General features: G+C 39.3%; 1 protein-coding gene across 1 annotated transcript; it reads left to right on the top strand.

Moving 5' to 3' along the window:
- Nucleotides 1–346: 346 nt before the first annotated feature.
- RADX (RPA1 related single stranded DNA binding protein, X-linked) lies at nt 347–22,355 on the top strand. The gene is made up of 15 exons (XM_071569176.1): nt 347–1,067; nt 2,717–2,859; nt 3,439–3,631; nt 6,783–6,891; nt 7,025–7,116; nt 7,211–7,333; nt 8,470–8,577; nt 9,799–9,966; nt 10,444–10,604; nt 11,067–11,278; nt 12,386–12,454; nt 16,493–16,572; nt 17,441–17,734; nt 18,940–19,122; nt 19,514–22,355. The coding sequence occupies exons 1-15, from the start codon at nt 479–481 to the stop codon at nt 19,657–19,659; spliced, it is 2,670 nt and encodes an 889-aa protein (XP_071425277.1). The 5' UTR covers nt 347–478; the 3' UTR covers nt 19,660–22,355.
- The last annotated feature ends 1,427 nt before the right edge of the window (nt 22,356–23,782 follow it).

The raw sequence follows: 23,782 nt of genomic DNA, 5'->3' as shown, positions 1-23,782 counted from the left end.
AAGGGACGGTGGGACCGAGGCGCTGCGACCGCTGTCCCACGGACGGCACCGTCAGGGGCGCAGAACGAGGGCGGGCACCGGGACAGCGCCGGGGCCGCCGCGGCTCCGATCCCACCGGCGGGACCCCCAGCACCGGGAACCCCTTCCCGTCCTGCTCCCCGCCGCTCCCCGCCCACAGCCCCGGGGCCGCCCCTCCCACTGTCTCCCCGTGCCTCCGCTGCATCCCATCCCATCCCATCCCATCCCGTTCCCGGTGCCGCGCGCCCCCCGCGGACCCCGCCCCCGCCGCGGCCGTTGGCGGTTTGAGCGGCGCGCGCGCACCGGCCCCGCCCCGCCCCGCGCGCGCCATGGCGGCGGCGCCTCCGCTCGGCCCGTGACAGCGGGACAGCTCCGCTGCCGCCGCCGCCGCCGCGCCCGGCGCCCCCCGCCGCCCCGACAGCGGCCCGGGCCGCAGCTGTCGGCCCGCCAGGACGCTGTCATGCAGGACCCCACCCCGGAGCGCGCCGAGGAGACCCAGGGGGCAGCGGCGGCGGAGGACGGCGGGGCCTCTTGGCTGCAGAGGGTGTTCGAGGAGGTGCGGGGCTCCTCGCAGCTGAGCGTGGCGCCCGCAGAGCCGCCGGCGGTGACGGTGGTGGCGGTGGAGCGGTACCTGGCGCGGGCGGCCCCTCCGCCGCCCTCCGCCGCCGCCCCCCAGTACTGGTACGACGTGACGCTCGCGGACGGCGCGCGCCGGCAGCGCTGCCACCTCGCCCCGCGCCTCAACGGGCTCGTGCAGCGCGCGCGCCTGCGGGCGGGGACGCGCCTGCGGGTCACGCGCTGCTCGTACCGGTACGACGAGAAGCGGCTGAACCGCGGGTTCCTCTGCCTGGAGGCGCTGGAGCGGGAGGGGCCCGGGGACGGCCCCGCCACTGCCACTGCCACCGCCGCCGGGACCGCACCCGACCGCACCTGCCCGCTCCAGCCCCTCCGCGGCGAGAGCAGGCACTACCTGCCGCTCTGGAATAACGAGGATCCCTATGGAGACGTGTGGGTGCCGGACAGGCTGCCGGCGCAGGTGGACGTGGACGGTAAGCGCGGAGAAGGAGGCGGGGGATGGAGGCCCTGAATCATAGAATGATAGAAGCGATTGGGTTAGAAAAGACCTCCGAGATCATCAAGTCCAACCTTTGGTCCAACTCCAGTCCCTTTACCAGATCATGGCACTCAGTGCCACGGCCAAGCTCAGTTGAAAAACCTCCAGGGATGGGGAATCCACCCCCTCTCTGGGCAGCCCATTCCAATGCCTGATTACTCTCTCTGTAAAGAATTTTTTTCTGATATCCAACTTAAATTTCCCCTGGCAGAGCTTAAGCCCGTGCCCCCTTGTCCTATTGCTGAGTGCCTGGGAGAAGAGACCAACCCCCATCTGGCTAGAACTTCGCTTCAGGTAGCATCCCAGTGGTTTGTGGTGGGCAGCGGACCTGGGGAAGGGTCTGGAGCACAGGCCCTTTGAGGAGCGGCTGGGGGTGTTTAGCCTGGAGAAGGGGAGGCTCGGGGGGGACCTGGCTCTTTACAACACCCTGACAGGAGCTTGGAGCCAGGTGGGAGTCAGGCTCTGCTCCCGGGCAACTGGTAGTAAGAAAAAGGGGTGTTGTCTTAAGGGGAAGTTCAGATTGGACATTAGGGAAAATTTCTCCACATAAAGGATCATTAGACATGAGAATGGGCTGCCTGGGGAGGTGGCAGAGTCACCAAACCTGAAGGTGTGTAAAGAAAGGCTGGATGTGACACTCAGTGCCATGGTCTGGTGTTGTATCAAAGGTTGGACTGATCTGATCCCAGAGGTCTTTTCCAACCTAATTAATTCTGTGATTTTGTGACTGCTTTGTGCAGCAGGGACAGGCTCCCTGCTGACCTTCAAGTTGTGTTTGGCACTGCCAAAATGTGCCACCTGCATCACAGTTCACCTGCTCATGTTACATTTGATAGTGGGGAAGAAACTTCCCTGTGAGGGTGGTAAGACACTGGCACAGGTTGCCCAGAGTTGCCGAGTAGTGGATGCCCCATTCCTGGGAGTGTTCAAAACCAATTTGGATGGGCCTTGGAGCAACCTGGTCTAGTGGAAGGTATCCCAGCCCATGGCAGGGCATTGGAACTGGATGATCCTTTCCAGCCCAACCCATTCTGTGATTCTGTGTTACTTTTTTTAAACTCTGCAAAACTTTGAAAATATGTATCTGTGGTGCTTGTGCCCACAGCTCTGAGATGTCAGAACACCCGGTCCAGCAGTAGTCTCCTGTCTGGTCTGTGGGACCGGCTGCTCAGACCCAGCAGCTGCCACCTAAAATGTGGTCAGTGTTGAGGGGTTGGGCTGGTGTGGAGAAAGGTATGAACTTGGGACTATGGGACTTCTGCACAAGTATGATGCTTGTGTAGGCTAATCCTTATGCTTTTTGTAGTAGTTCTTCTGGTCATGTGACAACACTTCTGTGTCATTGTACACCTGTCATGAGTCTCTTTTCAATTAAAAAAATACAAAGCAAAACTATGCTGCCTGCACATAGCTCACAACAGGATTTAGTGGTGAATAATGTCAGCAAATAAGCCTTTTTAGATGTTGGGAACGTTAAGAAAATACATGTGACATCCTGGTCTGTGCACTCTACTCCTGAAAACTTAAATGTTCAATCATGAATGCTCTTTTTTGATCTTTTTCTTTTACTCCCCTTAACCTTAGTCTCCAAGCTGACTAATCTTGGTCATCTGGAAATGACCTGGCGGAGCAGTGTGCACTTCCATCCACTTCTTGTGAGAATCCTGCACAAATCTAGACTAAGGTACTATGGAAAGCCAGAGAAAGCAATGGATATGCCTTATCAGGTAATGAGGGATAAATGCATAGGTTAACACTCAAATAGCTGTAGGATATTTGAAAATATTTTTCCCGTATAATAAGCATGCAAAGTTAAGATTTATGTTGTAGCTATTTTTATTGAAAAATATAAAAAATTTGTGCCAATGTACTTGTAATGTTCTGATCAAGTATGTTTAGTAAATGGTCCTGTGACTTCTCAGCTTCCAAAATACATTTTTCCTTCATGGATATTTTGCAATGTTACTCTCAATACAGCATTCTGTGTGATAAAGAAGAATCTTGTCTGTATTGTTTCTTGTGGATGGGACCTCCTCCAAAAGCCACAGAGTGAAATTAGCATCATCTTACCATTACTGAGCATAGGGAAGAAAAGAGTTTGGGCTGAGGTAGCTGGGGAAGAATTCTTTGTGGAAAGTGGAGATTTCCGCTCCCGTATTCAATACAAGTTCAGGAACATACTGTATATCCATTTGTAATCATCAGGGGAATTGTTCATGAGTCATGAAGCTGGTTCATTATCCAAAATAAACATACCAGAATGATGATAAATAAAAGATGAACATATATTATCTCTTTTTCCTTAGGCTTATTTTGAAGTTGCTGATGGTTCAGGAATGATGTCAATGGTTTTGTGGAGTTCCTTGTGTCCTAAGTGGTATAACAGCATGAAGGTTGGCACAGTCCTTCTCCTGGAAAAGTACACAGTCAAAGACAGTTACCCATTTAAAACACAGCCAACCCCAGGGGATTCACAGATGAAGAGATTTTCTACAATTGGTTAAGTATTACAGAAACCTATTTTGAATCAATGAAATACAGCTGTGGAAAGGTAGTTCTTCATAGAAATAAAATAGGCAACAATCAGTTGCTGAGACTAATTGATAATGTATAGATCCACCTCTGAAAGGTGTCCTAATGTCCAGGTTCTTACTGTTTCCTGTTGATGTTTGGATCATGTCTACAAAGGTTATTGCCACAATTATTTAAAACATTTATTTTAAAAACAAATAAAAATCCAATCCCTGATATCAGGAACTGGTATTATAAAAACAAGTCTCTGGTACTGAATTTTAATCTGATTCTACTTCCTGAAGAATAGTACAAGTATTGTTTGTGCACTGCTCACACCTTCCTGCAGGTCGTTAAAGCACATTATCACCTGATCTGCCTTTAGATTTTAGTGTCTGTTCCCAAGGCCCAGAGTATCTGCACAGCTCTACTGAATAAAAAGTTGCATTGGTGACTGCTGTGTGCTGAAAGAGCATCACCGTGGGAGTGTGTGTATGAAGAATATTCCTTGGCTGTAATAAAGCATTTTCTTACTTGGAGTTGCTTAGTGTGGCAGATCCTCGAAGGAGCTGTACTACAGAAATACAAGTACTGCAGTATAACAGTAACGGCCTTTTCAAACTGGTTTTTGTGAACTTTGGGGGTTTTCTCTCCTACTTCACTGAACATGAATTCTTTCCCTTTTTTTATGCTTTTATACTCAGAACAAAATGACAGCCAGCATTCAGAAAATTCAATTAACTTCCTTGAATCAAGGAAATAATCGTGTTAGTGAAAGACGATGTATGTATAACCTCTTGACAGTGACAGTTTCCTAATGCAGTTGCTACACTGCACAAAAATGAAGAATATTTTCACTGCTAGAAGCAGTGTATTCTCTACCTGATGTATATTTGCATTAAAATGAGATCTTAATTTTTTAAGTATTTGTGATGAGTTGGCAGGAGGGAGAAATGATTAGCCAGGAATGGAAGTTTGTCAGGAAAGGTGATGACAATTACAAGCCAAACCTGAAAGCAATCATAATTGCCACAAAACCTTGCCATGGGAATAGGACAGAATAAAGTATGCTGTCTGAGGTGACTTTCTCTATGGGCAAATATCTCTGCATTTCAGTGGCCTCATTCACCCTAACCTTCTGATTTCTGTAAGCATTACTGGGGTCAAATGTCAACAAAGAGAACAAAATGGACAATTAGGTCACTGAGCTGTAAATGGTAATAGATGTGTAATAGAAGAATTAAAAGTCAGTCCATAGTAAAGTATTGGGCTGTATTTTCAGACTGCAGATAAACTGCAGAAATTGTAAATCTTTAATTCATAGCAACCTATGTACAGGGTCTCGATTCTTAGCACAAAGCTGAGAATTTTATCTTAGTATGAACTTCCATAATACCATGCATTGATGGATCTTGTGATACATGTCCTGTAAGAAGAGTCTAAAGAGAACCAAATATCCAGAAAAAAATTTAGAGTGGTTTAAAATTGATTTTAATTTCTGGTGCATGAGGGGTTCAGCTGTGCATTCAGATCAAGTGGTATTTAATACATCACTAATTATCTCTCTATATGCCCAATATGGGGCAATATTTCTAATTTCAATTACACTGAATTGCTGAAGTTACCCTTTTTTACTTTTTCATCATTTATTTCCAATTTATAATGTCATCAAATCCCAACTTTCCAGTGTTTCCTTACAACCATTCACTTGTAAACCTTGTACAATGTACCTGGAGAGTTAGCAAGTCCCCAAGGGAAGGGGCTTTCCAAACTAAGAGCTCTGGCAAGGCAGCCTGCCCATCCCTACACTGCTGTGAAGTGAGTTCTGCATTGCTTGCCTCTGTTTGCAGCTGCAGCATTGTATGACATGAAGAGAAGTGTTCTTCCAGAACCTGAAATTTTTGGATCTTAAATAGTTGGTACCACCACCCTGAATTGCACTGCCAGGCAATGTGTATGTTTCACAGATGACTGAGTTTGTGTGGCACTGACAAAAACCTGGACTGACCTTATCTCCTGACTCATCTCAGGATATAGTCCTGAGTTGAGTATGTAGACTTCGATCTAATCTCAAAATTATGAAACAGTTGCAAAGTAGTTTTGATGCATGGGCAAGTTGTGGTTTGGGGAATATTCTCTGAGATACTGTCTTAAAACACCATACTCAAAACCACAATTGTCCTCCAAATAGATTTCTAGAATGGAGCAGCCAAAAGAGTATTCCTAAGTAGAGGGTCTGACTTCAAGTATAGCACTTTCCTAATGTTACAATGCTAGAGTGAGGGGCCTGATATAATTATATATAAACAATTGCATTCATTATTTATACCTATTTAATTACTTTTATGCGTATGTCATTGGAATGATCCCAAGCCCAAGCATCTTGTAGAAACTTCATCAAAATCTGTCTTTTTCATGCCAGAATGATTTGCCCTGTTTTGTGACTGTAGAGTACCATCTGGTGTAGTCTAGATGGTGAAGCCATTCTTTGGGTTTTTTCATCTGGTTGCAGAACCCTTTGCTTGTCCCAATGTTTGCTCCACCATGTTTGTAATTCAGCATCTAAACAGTTTGATTAAAAAATGAAAATTGTCAGGTTCTATAAAATAGACATGAGAAGACCTTTTGTTTTCCTCCATGGCTGTGGTGTATTTGTATCATATTAGTAATTACTTGAACTGGTATCAGGTATGGAAATTCTGATCTGCTAGTTCTGTTTTGTTGTTCTGCCTGCACATCAGTTTTAGATCTTATTGGTATTTGACAATAAAGCTAGAGTAGAAAGTACTTTTTATTGAATCAGTATTGTAGTACTAATTGCTGTTAAAATATCTGACTGGATCAGACTGGTTGGCTAATGTAGGGTTTGGGAAAGTTGAATATTACTCAGATTATAAAATTGCTTTGTTGAATTCTGTACCTGAATTCCTTACTTTATTTTGATGGAAACCTAAAGTCACAGGAATTGATTAATAGTTCCACTGACAGGGAGACAAAGTTGGAATACCTAAGAAACTTTATGCTGGTTTCTTTATGGGTTGTATTATTATTGTTATTATCATCATCATCTATAATAATAATGATGGTGATGATTTCTATTCATGCCTTAAATGTTACTGACTTTTTTTTTCTTTGTCAGAAATTAGCCTTAATGTTCGAAATCCTCCTTCTGAAATAAGTATTATTCCAGAAGAAATGGTTAAGCCAGAGTGGGGATTACCTGAAGTTAAATATCGGTTTATTACAAGGTAAAATAGAATTTTGTTCGTTATCAGTCTGGAACTTAAATTGCACTACATTACAATGAATGTTAATTGGAAAAGGTTTTTTGCAAAGTTTCTGAGAAAGCTTACCTGCATTTTTCTTCTGTTTTGGTTTTAGGTCAGAACTGGATGACTTACCACACAATTATTCCTGTGATGTTGTTGGTCTTGTGACATTTGTAGGAAGGGCTGAACGAGCCAGAAAAAGAGGTTTTTCTATGAATATGATTTTCAGAATTCATCAAATGATTTTTACCTTTCTTAATAAATGCTTATACATTTTTCTTAATATTTGTTTATATAGATCACTGTGAAGACTTCTGGCTCTATCGTTGGGCACATGCCATTGATGGGACCTCAGACCAGCCTTTCATACTGGAATTATTTGCAACTTCTCAGCCAGACGTGTTTGAGCATATTCACCCAAGTAGTCATCTCTCTATAATACTTCCTAATAATTACTTACAGTGTTTTTATAGTTCATTGCTAATTTCAAATTCTGAGTATAATTGCCCCTGAATAGAAAAATGCCTCTTTTTGAGGTTTATCTCCTCAAAAAGAAAATAGCTGATCAGAAATTAAAACTAAAAAATAACTTAAATATTTGAAACCCTTATCATATTGCAATCTGTCAGTGTAAACCACTAGATGGACAGCTGGGGCTCATCTGATCTCATTCATTTCAGACAGAAACTTAAGAGAAGCACCTGGGGCAACACCTCTTGCATCCAGACGCAATGAAAGACAGCAGCTGGTCAAATCTATTATTCCTTTTGTCCTGTAAATATCTGTGGTTTTTATAGACAGGAGTAATTTAAGAGATTGAAAGAAGGGAGATGTGAAAGTGGAAAAGCTTAATTTCTTTGAATCAGTTTTTTTTTGTCCCAACAGTAGTCATCGCCCAGCTGTATTAGTTATTGCATATTAGCTAAGAGTAATGAATTTCAAACTGGGGAAGCCTTAATTAAGGATTTTAAAAGAGCTTTAAATATTTCTTCTTGCCTGTTTTCTGTTCTCCTCCAAGCACTCATTCTTCCTTTAACACTGGTTGGTTGGTGTCATATGCATTTCTTATATGATGCAGGACCATCTGCACAACCCTGTTAAGATTATGGCTGCATTCATCTTGAGTGTTCTGGGGAAATGGCAAAGAGTGACATTCCAGTGTTTAACTGAGATATTAACAAAAGAGTGAGTTTGTACTCTATTTAGAAGTTTTGCAGTGACCTCTCATGATTTCTTGTGATTTAATGCTTTTTATCCTTAAGAAACACAGCCATACATACCTATATTCATACTATTTCTTTCATTGATATCCTACCTGATGAACTATATAATTTTTAGTTCTAATATATATTCTAATATTAAATAGAATATTTGATTGCATCTCCATGTTGTAATTTATAATGAAGACTCAAAACATGCTGAAGCATTTGTAGGGTCAAAAACTAAATTATCGAGTTTAGAGCACTTAAAAATATTAATCCAGTGTGTGTCAGTCTTGACATTCTAAAATCAGTGAACTGTTAGGGGAAAAAAATGAAGGTATTTTTTCTTCTCCAGTGACATACTTGGTGTGTACACAGATGAGAGTAGTCCGGGACCTCTCTGAGAATCCTTCCAGCACAATTTACCTTACCACTTCAAATGAAAGTCAAATATTCATCACAGGTAATGTAAACTAGTTCTAGTTTTAAGTAGTTCTCATTTCTTTGGAAAAGGTATTTTTTTAATTAAAAAAAGGGTGCAGTTCTCCTAGATTTTTCTTAGGTAAACTTAAGTTTCACCATGTAGTCTGGGAAGAGATGTGGTGCTGGGCTGCACTGAAGGAGAATTCCTTGTAGACAGTCCAGTTTATCTTCTCCCATCTCCAGTAACAATACTCTGTGGTCCTGTTGATCTTGTACACTGAATGCCACCAGCTGTGGTGTCAAAGGCAGGCCCAGCTGTTCATGGTGTATGGCAAATTTTGACAGCGTTGCAGGTGAGTTGATGTCCTGGCTGAATTACAAGGCAGGACAAGGTGGAATAGGAGCATCTCTCCTGGTCTTGTTTATCCAGCTAATTTCTTCAGTGTTCAGGAGTAAAGAAAAATATGTTCCAAAAAAAGTACCCAATCATAATGCAATTATATACACATGATCTTTTCTGACAGGCTGGGTAGGGTGTTTTGTGCTTAATTGGACTAAGAAAATAAGCTATTAATTTTGTTCATAGATTCCTAATGATTTAATTTACTCCTGAGTAAAGGGTTTGAGAAGTTGAGGTTTTTCCTTTGCTTTCCTTCACTGTAATTTGTGCTTAATTTTCCCATTAAATACCTAAGCTTTCCTTCATCTTAGCTTTAATTGATTTTGTATGTTTGGGTACTAAATGAGAACTACAGCTGGAGATTGCAAACCATTGCATAAGATCTATTTTAATTAACAGGCTTGGATGCAGACCTGCTCAGATTACAATTTACTTGATGAAACTGGTATTTAATCTATATCTTAGTTTTAAACCAGCCAATTACCTGTCACTAACAATCTTTGCTGAACCCTGTGGAGAAGAGTTGCTTGCCCTTCCTGCTAATAAAACAATTTCTGATCATTTTATTGGTTTTTATGCTCCTGTGAGAAAGTGTCCTAGTAGCTTTTTTGCTTTGTTTTGTTTCTTTTTGTTACTTCACATATGTCTGACTTTCAGTGTCAAATGCAAGTGTAGTTAAGGAATTGAAGATAATAATTTTGTTAAAACAATATTGACTAGTGCAAAGGTATCTTTTGTACTCTCTAGTCAAGATTTTCTTAATCTGTGTTTTCAATATAGCGTTCAGGGGAGTTTCAAGATAAGAACAGATTACAGTAACCTGCTCTGGTTTTGATACTTGATTATTTTTTCTTTTAAAAGGGTGGCACAAGGACCAGCCATACAACAAGGATACCAAAGTGAAAAATTTCATTCAGTGGACGAAATCGCTCAGTGAAGCTGATCAAGTAAAGAAAACTGTCATTGGTGGCTATTACCCCTTTCCACAACTTCCAGATAGCTTTTCGGATTATTGTAAAAGCAATAAAGGTATCATACATATCTGTAAATATCTGTAAGATTTGTGGCCTTTCTCAGTTCAGGCTTATTCCAAGAAAAACTCCCTTGTGTCATAGGCTAAATCCTCATCTTACAGAAAGTATGACAGCACTGTTAGCTTGAGGAGAACTGTAGAAGCTTACATGAGCTACAGATATGCCCAGAAGTTTTACTCTGAATATTCTGCTAAATCAGTATTAAAAAGAGTTATTCTGAAGGAAACAGTGAATTAGAAATTTCACCTGAAGCATGAATTGTGACATCTGATAATTCATTCCAACGCATTCTTGTGAGCTTAAAGGGTCTATTGTTTAAATTTTTTTGCATGTGATGTGGACAACAAAAAAATGTAAAATTCTTCAAAAACATAAATTATTTAATATTTATTAACAAACTTTTTTTTTAGTCTTGCATTCAGAGATTTTGGTATTCTATTTCTTTAAAACTTGTTGGAAATGTCTTTTGCAGTTGAATCAGTTTTGAAAGCCATTGGTGAAACAGGGAAGGCGATTGAAGACTTGCACTACAGAGAACACAAGCGTGTTGCTGTTCAGGGAATAATCAGTGCCATAAGATACATCAGCTGTAGCAACACAGCTGAAGAATTTTCAGGAGTGGAACTTGCTCAGGTACAGTGTGTGAGAGTTAATGCTATAGCACTTCAGCAGCTATAATTGTAATCAGAATGGAGAATTTTGCATTTGAGTTCAGAATCTAATTACATTGTGTCTTGATTAACTTAATTTGCTTTTTGAGAGCAAAATTTTAAAAAGCAATGATAGAGTGCTCTTCTGAAAGTATTCTGGCAGTCCTCTTTAAAACTTCTGCTTAGATATTACTAGTTAGACAATGTAATGTAAAGTAGAATGTAGGAGAGGCAACTACTGAAACACACTCACTGTCACTTTCAAGACATAGTTATCTTATTAATACAATTCAAAGACAATTTATCCTAGATAAAAAGTGACTTTCGGAAAGTAGGGTAAATTTTTCTTTTCATTTAAAAGTTACTTTAAAACTTGCAGGTTTTTGAGTTGGAAGCAATACCTCTAAGTGCATTGAAAATCCTAAACAATTAACTGTTGTTGCAGAAAGACACTTCTCAGTCTCTTGACAGTTCTCCTGTTTCCCAAGAAGACTGTGTTGACAAGGTCAAAAACACCAACCTTCAAAATGAAGAAGTTAAGTCTTTTCTGGGGCCACATTGCTCTTCTGGGGAACAACATCAGCACCAAGCTCTGCTGTCAGAGGAGAGTTCGGTCAGGAGAAAGATACCACGCAGATTAAATAGAGATGCAGAACAGTAAGCTCTCTCTATATGTAGTGGATCTTCTAACAAGTGTTTACAGAAATTAGTTCAAAGCCCAGGCCATAGAAATATAATAAAACTTTAAAAGCATATATAGTTTAATCTTGAAAATGGACTTAGGTACTTTTCCTGGCATCAGATGATGGCAATTACACTGCTCACGCTAATGAAGGATTGATTAAAGCAGATTTGCAGTGTTTTCTTCTGATTAATATTTATACTACTTTGATATTAAGTTCACAGATTTGAAATAAAAGTAGTTAATACTTGAACCATATGTAGTTTAGTGACATAGTCATAGAACAAACAACAGTTAGTGGTGTGAGGAAATAAGGTTTTTTTACTGAAAATGCAGAATCAGATATACCTGTTCCTTAATTTCAAACATGCCTTTTCTTTTCTTAGTAATGGAATGTACTGCATGTACCTGTACTTGCTGTCAGGAGGGCAAGTAGATGATGGTCTTGTGCTAACCTAAAGGCTCAAAATCACTTGTAGCTCTGTGGCTCTGCTTCTGCTGGAATTTCATCCAATTGTGTCCCACCTAGTCAGACCAAGGATATCACTCCAGTATAAGGAAATGAAATAAGACAAAGTAATTTGTCTGATACGACTATATTAGATTCAAGAGTACAGTAACTGCTTGTATGAGATTGCCCTTTCCTGCAACATTGTGTAAAATCTAGTATACCTGTCCTTTCTCTTGAAAGCCTGGTGTATATATTAACAGATGGAATGTTGCAGAAGTCAGGCCAGTTGCATCTATTTTTTTGCAGTGGATTTCTCATCTTGTAAAGGGTATATTTTTCTTCTTTTCACATCCCTAAGTCATAATGTACAAAGAAGTTGGTTATTTGGAATACTTTGAGGAAAAATGAGATGAAATATAATTGGGATTGAATGAAAATTTAAGAAAACCTTAATGAATAGAATGCCTTGCAGTGTTACAGCAAACTTGTTAATGAGTTCTGTTCAGTATAAAAATTTCAGCTTTTGAGTCTTAGTTTAGTTCTGCCTGAAAGGAAAATATGAATGTTCTTTGCTTTGTACATTTCCATTTAAATAAATACTGTAAAATAATGGTGAATTTCCTACTTCAAGGGGAAGCCCATCTGTTCTTCCTGTATCATCTTGTCTGTATTTCACACGGTCTGCAAGAAGAAAATTTGGGTAAGTCACGTGAAGTTAATTATGTTGAATAATTACAGTGATGAAACAGAGATACTTGAAGTGAAAATTTTACAGGTCAGGAATCTGAAGTGAAATGAAAGACCAGATCAGGGTAGAGTTTCATTTTCTATTCAGTCTTCTGCACTGATTCTTCTTCAAATGTACTGGACTATTCTGAAACATAATTTTGAGTGTTAATAAACATCTTTGTAAGTAACTTAGGATGTTAGTGTATTTTGGCAGTGGTGATTTGGGTTTGTGTTTATGAGTATGTTTACAGCTCAGTTGCTTTTTTAGTTTACTTTTAGCATCTCTTTCTTCCACCCTGAAACAAAGAATCAGGGTGCTGGGGATAGAGCAACAGTGCTAATGAGGGAGTTGATCAAAAGTTGTTGACCATTCTGCCAGTATTACGCCCCTACAACGCACACCCATTTTCTTGAAAAGCATTTATTGGAAGCTAATTTGCAAAAGATTTTTCTGTGGGATAAATGATGTTCTTTTGAGGCCATATGTGTGTTGTTTCTGAGTCCTCTTGGTTTCTGCTGCATTTTGTAGGGGAATTGGTTGCCTGTCTTTGCAACTCGTTCATTAAAAACTTCATCTGGCTGTAAGGTCACATTTCTGCAGGTGGTGCAGGAACTTGTGGGGCAAATCCATAGGAAAAACAGATTTTTTTGGACTATGAGGAATCTTGGGTTTTTTTGCTTGTTGAGGAATGTTCCATTTTTAGTTGGGAGTGGAGGGTGGGTAGAATGTTTTCTCCCCATTTCTTGTAGGTGAAGCAAAAAGTTGAGGCATGTTTACTTTGTTCTCTGCTTTTCTCAATCTGCTCCTCTCCTTGCTACCTGTGTGTCCACTCTGTGCCATTAGTGCTAGAGCACCAGCTAAAGGAGGAGAAAGTCTGTGTTGGATTATGGAAAGCTGTTTCACTCTATATAATTAAAAGGTAACTTGTGTATTTCTGTAATGAACTATGAAGTTATGCTGAATTCTCCAAATTGCAGAAGGAAAATAGAAAGCTACGTGACTTACCTTGAAATTGCATTGTTTTCTGTTGTGTTGCTTAGATGCAGCAGGATGTCAGCTATCACTGAAATATTCTAAAATGTTAATGAAGTAACTACACTAGTTTTAAAAAACTTCAGAGATTTCACAGAATATCTGAACTGGAAGGGACCCACAAGAATCATGAAGTCCAGCAGTAGAGATACATTTTGAAGTACATATTGTAGTTTAGACTATTCTGCATCAAGTTTTTTTGTGTGTAACTTTCAGCATGTGGTTGCATCTTTAAGTTGATTTTTTTAAGCAGTAAAAATCTGATCTTGAGGCTTTTTTATTGACAGCCTCAGTTCCTGCATTTCTAAGGTAACTTACCTGGTTATTAAGGGTTTCAGAAAGAACAAGGAGACTGGTTAATTTTATATTACTGTTGATATTTATATCCTTGCTAGTAAAGATCTTCCACGTAATGGTGCTTTTAAGCATTTAATGTACTGCAAAGTAGTTTAATTTATACTGAATGAAGTGATTATGAATGGGAAAAGACTGGGAATTTCAGAAGAGCTTATTTTTATGTGGAAGTGAAAAAAACCCATAGCATTTTAATGTTTGTAGTTTAGTGTGTTACCATGGAGTGGACCCACTCCACACTGCTTGAAAGTAACTTGCTTGAATTTCTATCCTTGCCTTTTCCCTTCTAAATGTTTATGTAACCTGGACCCTTTTCTCCTTTTTCCTCCCCTCTGATGAGAGCTAAGGGATGGAAATTCTATAATACAGTGAAAATTCAGCTTGGAGTTTGCATGACTGAAAGTTTCCCAGAATGTGATGTTTCTTTTGGAGCCCTTTTTCGCATAAATTAAAATTTCTCAGGAAGAAACTGGTAGATACCAGCAATCACTTTGTGTAGACTTGTCAAGTTATCATAGAAGACTGTTTGGTTGCTGTGGTACATGTGCTTGCCATAATGGAGTTAGGACAGTTATGTTGATTTCAAACCAGTCTATAAAGTAAGTTTTACCTGTTATATCAGTGAGTGTGGTGTTTTGTTTTGAGTTTTTTGAGGCACTTTAATTCTTTGCATTATTTCAGCATAACTTCAGGATGTAACTACTTTGTTTCTTAATTTTATTTATCACAATGTCCATGTTTAGGAAGTATGTGTGACACACGAAACATACTTGTTTTCCCAATATTTTTTAAATGTATTGATCTGCCAACTATTTTGATTGATGTTATTTTTGATTACAATACTTTAAAGTAAAAATGACTGAAAATATGAATACCAGGGTATTGGAAGTAGTGTGTAAAGACCTTTTTTTGCAAGTGGGGAACTGAAAAGGGAGGGTCTGGAGATTGCAGGCTGGGAACGGCAAATCTGGCATGGCAAAAGTTCTGTTAAACTGGCATGGGCAAAACTGGGAATGTGGTGGTTTTGTGTACAACAGCCAGTGCATATTGCAGTAAATGGAAGGATTTGGGTTCTGCCAGGTAACATGTCAGGCAGGTAGGAGAAATCATCCCAGCTACAGATCTGTGAAAGAAGTGGGAAAAAATCGTGACAAGTTATTTTCATATTATTCAGAGGCTCTACTAGTTCTAAATCAGGCCTATTCACTTCCAAAACTAAACAATCTTAAAAGAAAAAAAATCATTTCCGTAATATCCGCTTGTCAGCAGTATGGCTTGGTTTAATCCTCTGCTTTAATGAAGAGGGAAGTTGGCACCTGTCAGACTTTCATAACACTATGCTGGGGTTTCATGTCTCTTTTTGAGAGCTCCAAATCTCAAAAGTGAAAATTAATTCTGTGGGCAGTAATTGTATAGTTTTTGCTGCTTAGTGAGGATTCTTCTGTGCCTGGAGTTGGAGATCACAACGTCATTTCAATGATGATACCCATTATGATAACATTCATAAAAGTACTTTCATACTCAAAACTCACAGTGTATTTCCTTTTATCTTTTCACTAAATATTATTTTAGGTATTGTCTATTTGTTATGAAACAATGACATGAAGTTTTCAGGATATACTCTAGCATGAAATAGGAAAAATTGAAATAAACCCTGTAAATCCTTATGAAATACAGAATGTGCCACTAAACAGCATGTTCGTCTTTGATTCCTTTTTTATTGTCTGTTGTCCCTGTGTATTTGCAGTTACAATCCTTTATTAGTAACTGCTTTAGTAGTCTGGAATTTTAATGGTACCTTGACAAAGTCTTACTCGTGTTGCAGTTGGTTGTGATGCAGGATAATCAAGATAGTCCTTTTCCTAAGTTTGTTCAGACATTGTGGTGAGTTTTATTATAATAGGAGGAAAGGATCAAAGACGAAAGGAATAAATGGGCCTATGAGCTTATTTTACCACATTTGGTTGCAGAGTATCTGTTACATTTTCTTCTTCCTAATAGCCTAGATAATTCATAAGAGACTGGTAAAGAATAATTTCTTACCATTAATTCAAAACTATGGTTAAAAAAAAGTGTAACAAAAATCTTGTTTGCTTCATTGAACTGGTTATTACAGTAGGGCAGTGTGTCCCCAGGAAAGCATCGGTTTGGGTTCTGGGGTGATGACACGGCTCCATTCGTGCTGTGGTTTGGGCTGTGCAGGGGGATGATATCAAAGTGCAGCAGGGCGTTGTGCACCCTTGTTTGGGATCAAGTCCCTTGTGATGGTGAGCCGTGTCACACGTGGTACACACTGCAGGTGCCCGGGAGAGGGCAGCAGACACCGGGCTTGGAGTGTAAATCCTTCCCCATTCCCTTCCCAACGCCCGGGTATCGGCAGTGCTTGCCCTGAGCTCTGCAAAGCCCATTTCCTAAGCAGAGTAGGTCTCATTGTGTCAAGTGGCTTTATTACAACTTTCACGATATAAAACCAAGTACTAGTGCTCACAATTCGAGCTTGCACCATTTATCACTAGAAATCTGTTAAGTTTTAAAGTTTTGCTGAATAGTGTTTGAGGGTGAAAAGGTTTTAATAATACATACATAAATCTCTATACACACACTATAACTTTCTTTTTATAGTTTGGATGAATATCAACATGGAGGTGTTGTGCAAGATAAAAATGGACAGGCTGTATCAGACAGTTTGCAGAGCTGCACAGGTACGTTGCAAATAGTTGTTATATTAATTCTAGGAGGTTTTAAGACTAATTCTTTTCTTCAGTTCGAAAACAGGCAACAAAGATATCCTTATAACCCTTGTTTGTTAAGACAGTTCTTCTGTAGTCTGGCTGCACCAGGCTCTGTGAGCCACTGTGTGCTCTGTATCATCAGTGCTGTTCAGCTCAGTTGTCCCTGATCTGCTCTAAGGGATAGCTGGAAGGACAGTGTTGGACTGTTTCACAGGATGGGCAATAAATTCTCAGTGTATCTTTATACAAGTTTTAAGTTACTTTTGTACCTCAGAAGCACTAAATAGCATAAGACCTCACATTTCCTCTTGACAGTTTTGTTGCTGTAATGATCTGCATGGGATAAAATTGTCCTTCTCTGGGAAGGGAGCCCCAAAGCTGTGGGAGTACCTGATTAAAAAGACTCATACAAGATGTAGGAAGGAAATGGATGCAGTGTACAAGCCAGTAGTAAGAATAATGTTTGTTTTAAGGATTTTAAGTTGGTATTAATTTTTTCTTTCTTCCTCTGCAACTGAAAAATAAACCCATGTCCCATGCAGTTACTCTCTTGGTATCTATTTTTGAGTGAAGAAAGAAATCTGATTTGTCAGGTGTCATAATGTGCAGCTTGGTCTGGTTTTCACTGAAAGTTTACTGCAAGTATTTTCACATACTTTCTTCTTTTCAAAGCCAGTTTACCCACGTTCCAACCTTTGTTTAATTCCTTGTCTTGTTTTCAACATTATTCTGGCTTCATAATTGAAATGTGCTAATGAAAATTATTTCTCACCTACCAGAGAAGTGATACAATTATATAAGCCTAAAAACAATTAAATATTTTCTGTGCTTATAACAGACCAAGAAGGAATGAGTGGTAGACCTGAGACTGAAGAGACGGGAAGAACTTGTGATTCCTGGCAGAGTGACCTGTGGGCACAAGTGAAAGACAAGTTAATGAACTATTTGCATCACAGCCAAATTTTCCCAGAAAGCATCCCAAGTAAATTTGATTATGTGCACAAAGACTTACTTATTCAACAGTACAACCTTCATGCAGCAGTGTACCAGCCAAAAGAAACCACAGGAAATAAAAATATCCATCAGTTTAAAAGTCCTGGTGGCTTTGGGTATTACGAGGTGACGGTTCTGGGTAAGTAGCTTGTCTTATAAAAAAGGTTAAGGAAGAGCAGCATAAGTACAGAAGTTCATCAGAAACTCAATGGATTTCTCTAAATAATTAATCAGTGGATTCTGAGTATAAAAATATTGATGTTTTACATTTTTGTTAGAGTCCTCATTTAGGGTAGTTTTTTTACTAGAAAGCTATAATTCTCATTAAAAATACCTTTCAGTGAAATGACTGAATGTTTTGTTTCTAGTATCATTCTTTCTATCACTTCAGTTTTGCTTGTGTAGGTTTATGTGTGTCATTTGAAGAATGTGTGTAGTCCTTAAGCTGTTGATTATTTCACTTAAAAGTAGGTCCTGCTCATGAGTTCAACCAGTCTGACATAATCAAGTAAATTACTTAGTTGCATTTGTCAGCTGACTTTTCTACTGGAGAGGTGATCATCAGAAATGAGTTAGTGTTCTTAAAAGGGAAAGGACAGCTACAAATGCTTCTTTTCAGCTTTCTTGAGTTGTTTTTTGTGAGTACTGTTGCCCCTAGAGTGCCTTCCTTCCATGATAAAAAATGAAAGGCTGTATTTTAGCCATACTCATGAGCTGCTCTCTGCTGCTTCTGGTTAACAGAAAGTATCCGTTTATTGGTCTTGATTTGTTAAAATATAAATATGCAGGTTGATGTGTATGTTTTCTACCATTATTGTGGGTTATTAATCTGTTTGATTTTGTCTTTCCATTAAACGGAGAAGGAAATTGCATTGCTTATATTAAGTTCCCATACTTTAAAAGTTTCCCTTATTTGCTAAGGGAGATTTGCAGGGAAGGTGTTTGAATATTTACAGTCATTAGAATCCTGGGACTGACAATGTGATATTCAGGGTGAAATCAGCATTGGCTGTACACTGCTTAGGTACACTGGTTATAATTTCTCTGCCTTTGCAGATGAAGTTAAAAGAAGGATGAAATGGCTTCCAATGTTGGTTTAATATTCTCTGAGCCAACAGCATTGTTAGCCTTAAACCATAGTATGTTATAACATCATGTCAGTCTGAATGTGCTTGTGTTTAAATACATATATAAACATATATTTAGACATTAGTTATTAATTAACGTACAAAGAACATGTAAATAAAATCAGTGCAATAGTGTGTTAAAAAAGAAATGGTACATGAAGTTGCTAGTGGGCTGAACATGATGTTTTCTGCTAACTTAAATACTTTTCTTCAACAGGTGTAAACCATGATGTAGCAATAGATGTTGCGTTTCTTCCACTGCTTTGCCTTGAAGGTCCCCACTTATTTCAGCTGGCAGACATTCAAAATGACACATTATTGTCTTGTGTGAGCTGCATCTCTGCACATCAGCAGAAAGCTACTAGCAACAAAAGGCTTCACAACATGTTTCCTCTTTCAGGTGAGACTGGCTTTCACTGACATCATTCATTTATCATTTCTTGTTTCTTTATTGATGTGTGTCCCACTGCAAAGTGCTTGAAAAACATCATGCTTTCCTTCATGTTTATATAGAATATACAGACCTGGTTTTATTTAAATACATCATTACTTTTCTTTCAATAATACTATGAAATCTGAGGATCAGTAATGGTTAATTTATCCATATATCAGCTTCTTCAAATCTAATTGTGATGCTATAATTTCTGGTGATCAAATTTACTGGTAAAATTTTTCACTGAAAGGTTGAACATACACACATTACTGTATGGAAAACAGTATCAGTGTACCTCTTTACTGTATACACAGTACACAGTAAATACCTTTTAAAAACACCTTTTCTTAACTTCTAGATGAAATTGTAAAAACAGCAAAGGATCTCGATGGCAAACATGTTGTCTGCATCTTGGACATCTGTCACTTGGGTGATGACAGGGTGGAAGTTTTTCTGAGCAAAATCTACAAGATGGAGGAACCAGGTGTGCTGGATCCAGTGTAATTTAATAATTTATTTTTCAAATTTTTATTGTTCAAAAGGAGGGAAATAAAATTTTTGTAACTTGAACACACCCTCTACACACTGCACTTTTCTAGAACTAGCAAACACAAAATTACGATTCTTAGGTCACTTATCAGGCATGTAACTGGGAAGGACTGGAAAGGACAACTGTTGCCTGTATTTTTCAGTCTTGAAACAGACTAGACAATGTCTTGGTCACTTATGTTGAAGAAGGACGAATAGGCAATAGAGTGAGCTTAGCATTTAGCAGGATACCAAGAAGTAGCAGCTCTTTCTCTGCCTGTGCACATACATACACAGGGAATGTATATAACCAGGGTGAGAACTGAGAAGAGAGGCAAGCTTTCCTAATATTTAAGGCAGTGTTTGCAAAAGAATTAACTGGCTGTGATATAAATTTAGTCTTTGAATTAGGATGATTTTGAGGATTAGAATTGTCGTGTTTTGTAGTGATCTTCTTAAGAGACTAACTGTTCTTTAGGCTTGAAAGCTTACTCTGTGTGTGAAAGGGATTCAATACTGTGGTCCTTTAGTACCGTGATCTGAGAAACTACTTTCAGTTCTTTTCGCCTGAGCAAGGGCAGCTCCTGTGTTTTTATATTCTGCTTTTGTACATACAGTGTTGGGTAGTGAGTGTAGCACCCAAGCTTTTTTATTCATTCATAAGAAAGTAATGAAATGTTTTTTAAAAGAAATTTTTTTACTGGAACTTGCCTGTAGCTTTGCAAGATGAAAACTCTTTAAGGAGTGTTAAATATGGCAGGATGCACTGTTTGTCACATCATTTATAGCTGTATTCTGAGTACCTGAAGGAGTTCAGCAGCTAAGGGAAGCTGCTGCATCCACAAGACCAAGAGGCTTTTTGCCTGTGTACTGAGTAGCAGCTGGATCCTGCTGAGTTCAGAACCAAGTAGCACTTTCTCTTCCAATGTTAAACATCTTCAAAGCTCATTTGGAACTGGATGATATCCTCAAGCAGGACTTTATTTCAAGTTGACTCCTTGTCCATTTGAAATGCTGGTCTAATTTAATTCTTTGAGAAGAAATTATTGTATTATGGAGGCTTGTAAATTAAATTGTACCATTGTTGGCCAAAGCCCACAGAGTTAATTTATAGGAAAATATGTATTCTTTTGTGAAAAACTTCTTGGCAAATTTTAGCAGCCTGTTGGTGATTTAGGATTATCTGTTTCAACTGGTAACTCATTTGCCTGCTCTGGGGGCAGTGGACTTTGCCGTCAAGTTCTTAAAGTCTGTGCCCTGTCTTCAGTTAATGGTAATTTGAAGGAGAAACATAACTGATTTTGTTATATAAAAGTTCACAGGCAACCTCATTTAAAAAATAATGAAATGGATAAAATTATTCTCTCTTTCTAGTGTGGTTTACATTTTTAAAATGTATTAAGGAGAGTAGTTTAACTTAAATTGCACGAACATAACTAAATGTGATTATGTATTTTATGTGTCTGTTTTGTATGAATCTTTAGTATTAGTTCTGGAGCAATGTTTGTCCATTCATACCCACAGAAGGCAAAACGAAAACAGACCAACCCTAGAAGAGCAGGGTGGTGTTTGCAGTGTTATTTGTGTAATTGTGTTGCTAATGGGTATGTGAAGATGAGAGACCATTGCTCTGGAGTGAAAGTTGCACCAGCACTTCATGTTCCAAACTGAGCCATGCTGACTGTGTCAGCCAGTGTTTTTTTATTTAGACATACTTCAGGTCGAAGTCTAATTTTATTGAAACCATTATTTTTCAAAGCAATTTTTAAAGGCATTGTCCTTGTAAAAAAGGAGGGATGTGACATTGTCACAGAGACACCCTGCTGAGTTTTTCCACCCACCTCCATCCGTCCCATGCCACAGAAATGCAGCAAAGGCTGTTTGTGGCATTGCACTTAGTATGCTTTTAACACGTAGCATTAATAATTTCATCCTGTATGTTAAGACTTCCTAACTATAAAAAAATATCAGAGTGGTATGGAATATAGATAATGTGCTTAAAACATTAAAGTACATAATTTTATTGTACACAATACAAAAAATTTTATTGTGCACAATACAAAAAATTTGGATCAATCTGTAGAGGCATCATCTCCCAAGTAATGCTGAACTTAATACACAGGGATCAGTTGAAGTGCTGCAGTGGTTCCACCACCCTGCCTGTCTCCCTCCTCCCTGCCAAACCAGCACTGTCACGCTGGAGCAAAGGTCCTCTCTGCAAAGAAACGACTTGCTGTTTTATTTCACTTGGTGTTTCTTGACACAAATATAAAACCAAAGTGTTTTTGATCCTGAGTCTGTCAAAACATGTTAGTTTTGCCATGATAAGCCAAGATAGGAAATCTTTACTCCTGCAGAATGTCACAGGAATTGCCTTTCTTGCTGCTGTGTATTACCACTGCTGAGGGTACAATACTGTGGGAGCACATTCCCTAACTATAGGATTTGTACCCAACCAAAGAATATACTCTAAACTGTTATATTTGCATGTTTCTTATGTTTCCAGCATTAATTTCAGAGGCAGGCAGACTGTATGTAACTAATGGTACTTTTGAGTGTATAGAAGTTGCTAAGTCATAGATTGTGTAAAGGTAACATCAGTTTTGAATTAATGTGATTTAGAACTACTGCAACACTGAAAAGTAAAGAATATAAATAAATGAATTAATATATGTAAACATCTTGGATTGTTTCTTTCCACTTTCTTTTCACTTCTTGAAAGTTGTTTCAGTTTTCCAAGAACCTTCTCCACAGTCATGTGGAGATGGCCCAGCTTCTATCAAAATATGTGCCACCATTGCAGCTTTTCATGGCTTTCACCACTGTGCACCATGACTTCAGGAAAAAGGGAAAAGGTTTTGACAACTTTACAGCTTGTCCTTTATTTTCATTGTGGACGAGGGAGTTCTGACATTGGTAAGGTTTCCACTTTTCTATTGCAAGAAAAGAAGAGGTGATACCAGTAATTGTTAGGGAATACAACACTGAATGAATCCAGGAAAGTAATCTATACAGCTTACAGCCACAAAAGGAGTTATATGATCATTATTCAAACATCTCAATGAAAGTTCTGGAAGCAAGCTAAAATATGAAAATGTGTTCAGTCTAGACTATTACACATCTCTTGCACTGGTATAAATCATTATTAAAGTCAGTTCATTTTGAACCAGAATAACCTGAACCTAACAGTGTAGATGACAGAAAGAATCTGAAAGGAGCACAACAGAGCCCTGAACCCTCTGGCTGCTGTTTCTCAGAGTTCATGTCCCCTTTTTGTTCTACTTCAAGAGCAGAGCAACAGAGAAAAAATGTGCATTACATACAGACTTTCAAGTATTTTTGAACTTTTTTAAAATTACCACTCCTGAGTGTGCAAAAATATACAATGTGTAGAGAAAACAAGGCAGTGAACTGTTTAGGAGTGACACTGAAGCACCTTTGAGAGTGCTCTGGGCAGGGAAAAGTTGCATGTCAGAAATGGGTTGACAAACACCCAAGCAGGGCTTTGCTTCCCCACAGCCCCACCACACACTTGTACTATATTTGGTAAAGAAATGAGGACAAAGGAAAAGCCTGGCCAGGCAGTTAACAATAAAGCCTGTTCTGTCTGTGTTGTAATCTATGGTCACTATCTTGGTGAGTGCTGACTTTTGTTTGCCCCAGGCATGCCCTCTCTCTGCCCTCCAGCCATCACCCCAGTGAAAAAGGGGCCCTGAACTGCAGCTTCCAACATGGCTGAGGGCATGAAAGCAACAGGCTAAACCAAGTCCTGATTAACAGGGGACAAAACAGACTGGAAGAGAGTCTTTGGATACCCTACAGGTTAAAGGAAGATGGAAATGCAAGCTCAGACCAGGCAGGAAAGATCAGAACAAGCTCCAGTGGGCCTTGTTGCAGTTAGGTTTTAGTCTTTACAAAAAGGATTATCTATAACTAGAGCAAATTAACAACCACGTACATTCAAACAGGCTGGAGAACAGCCCGCTAAAGTGGATGTTCTCAAGTTGGCAAGGCCTTATTAATCCCACAGCATGTAACGATCTACACACTTGATGCCACCCGAAATGTGGGCAGTTTTCTTTGAAAAGAAAAGAGGAGA

This window comes from Pithys albifrons, chromosome 14 (genome assembly GCF_047495875.1).
Source record: "Pithys albifrons albifrons isolate INPA30051 chromosome 14, PitAlb_v1, whole genome shotgun sequence".
NCBI classification, from domain to species: Eukaryota; Metazoa; Chordata; class Aves; order Passeriformes; family Thamnophilidae; genus Pithys; species Pithys albifrons.
The sequence above is the reverse complement of the archived record's forward strand: the minus strand, read 5'-3'. Positions and strand labels throughout refer to the sequence as shown.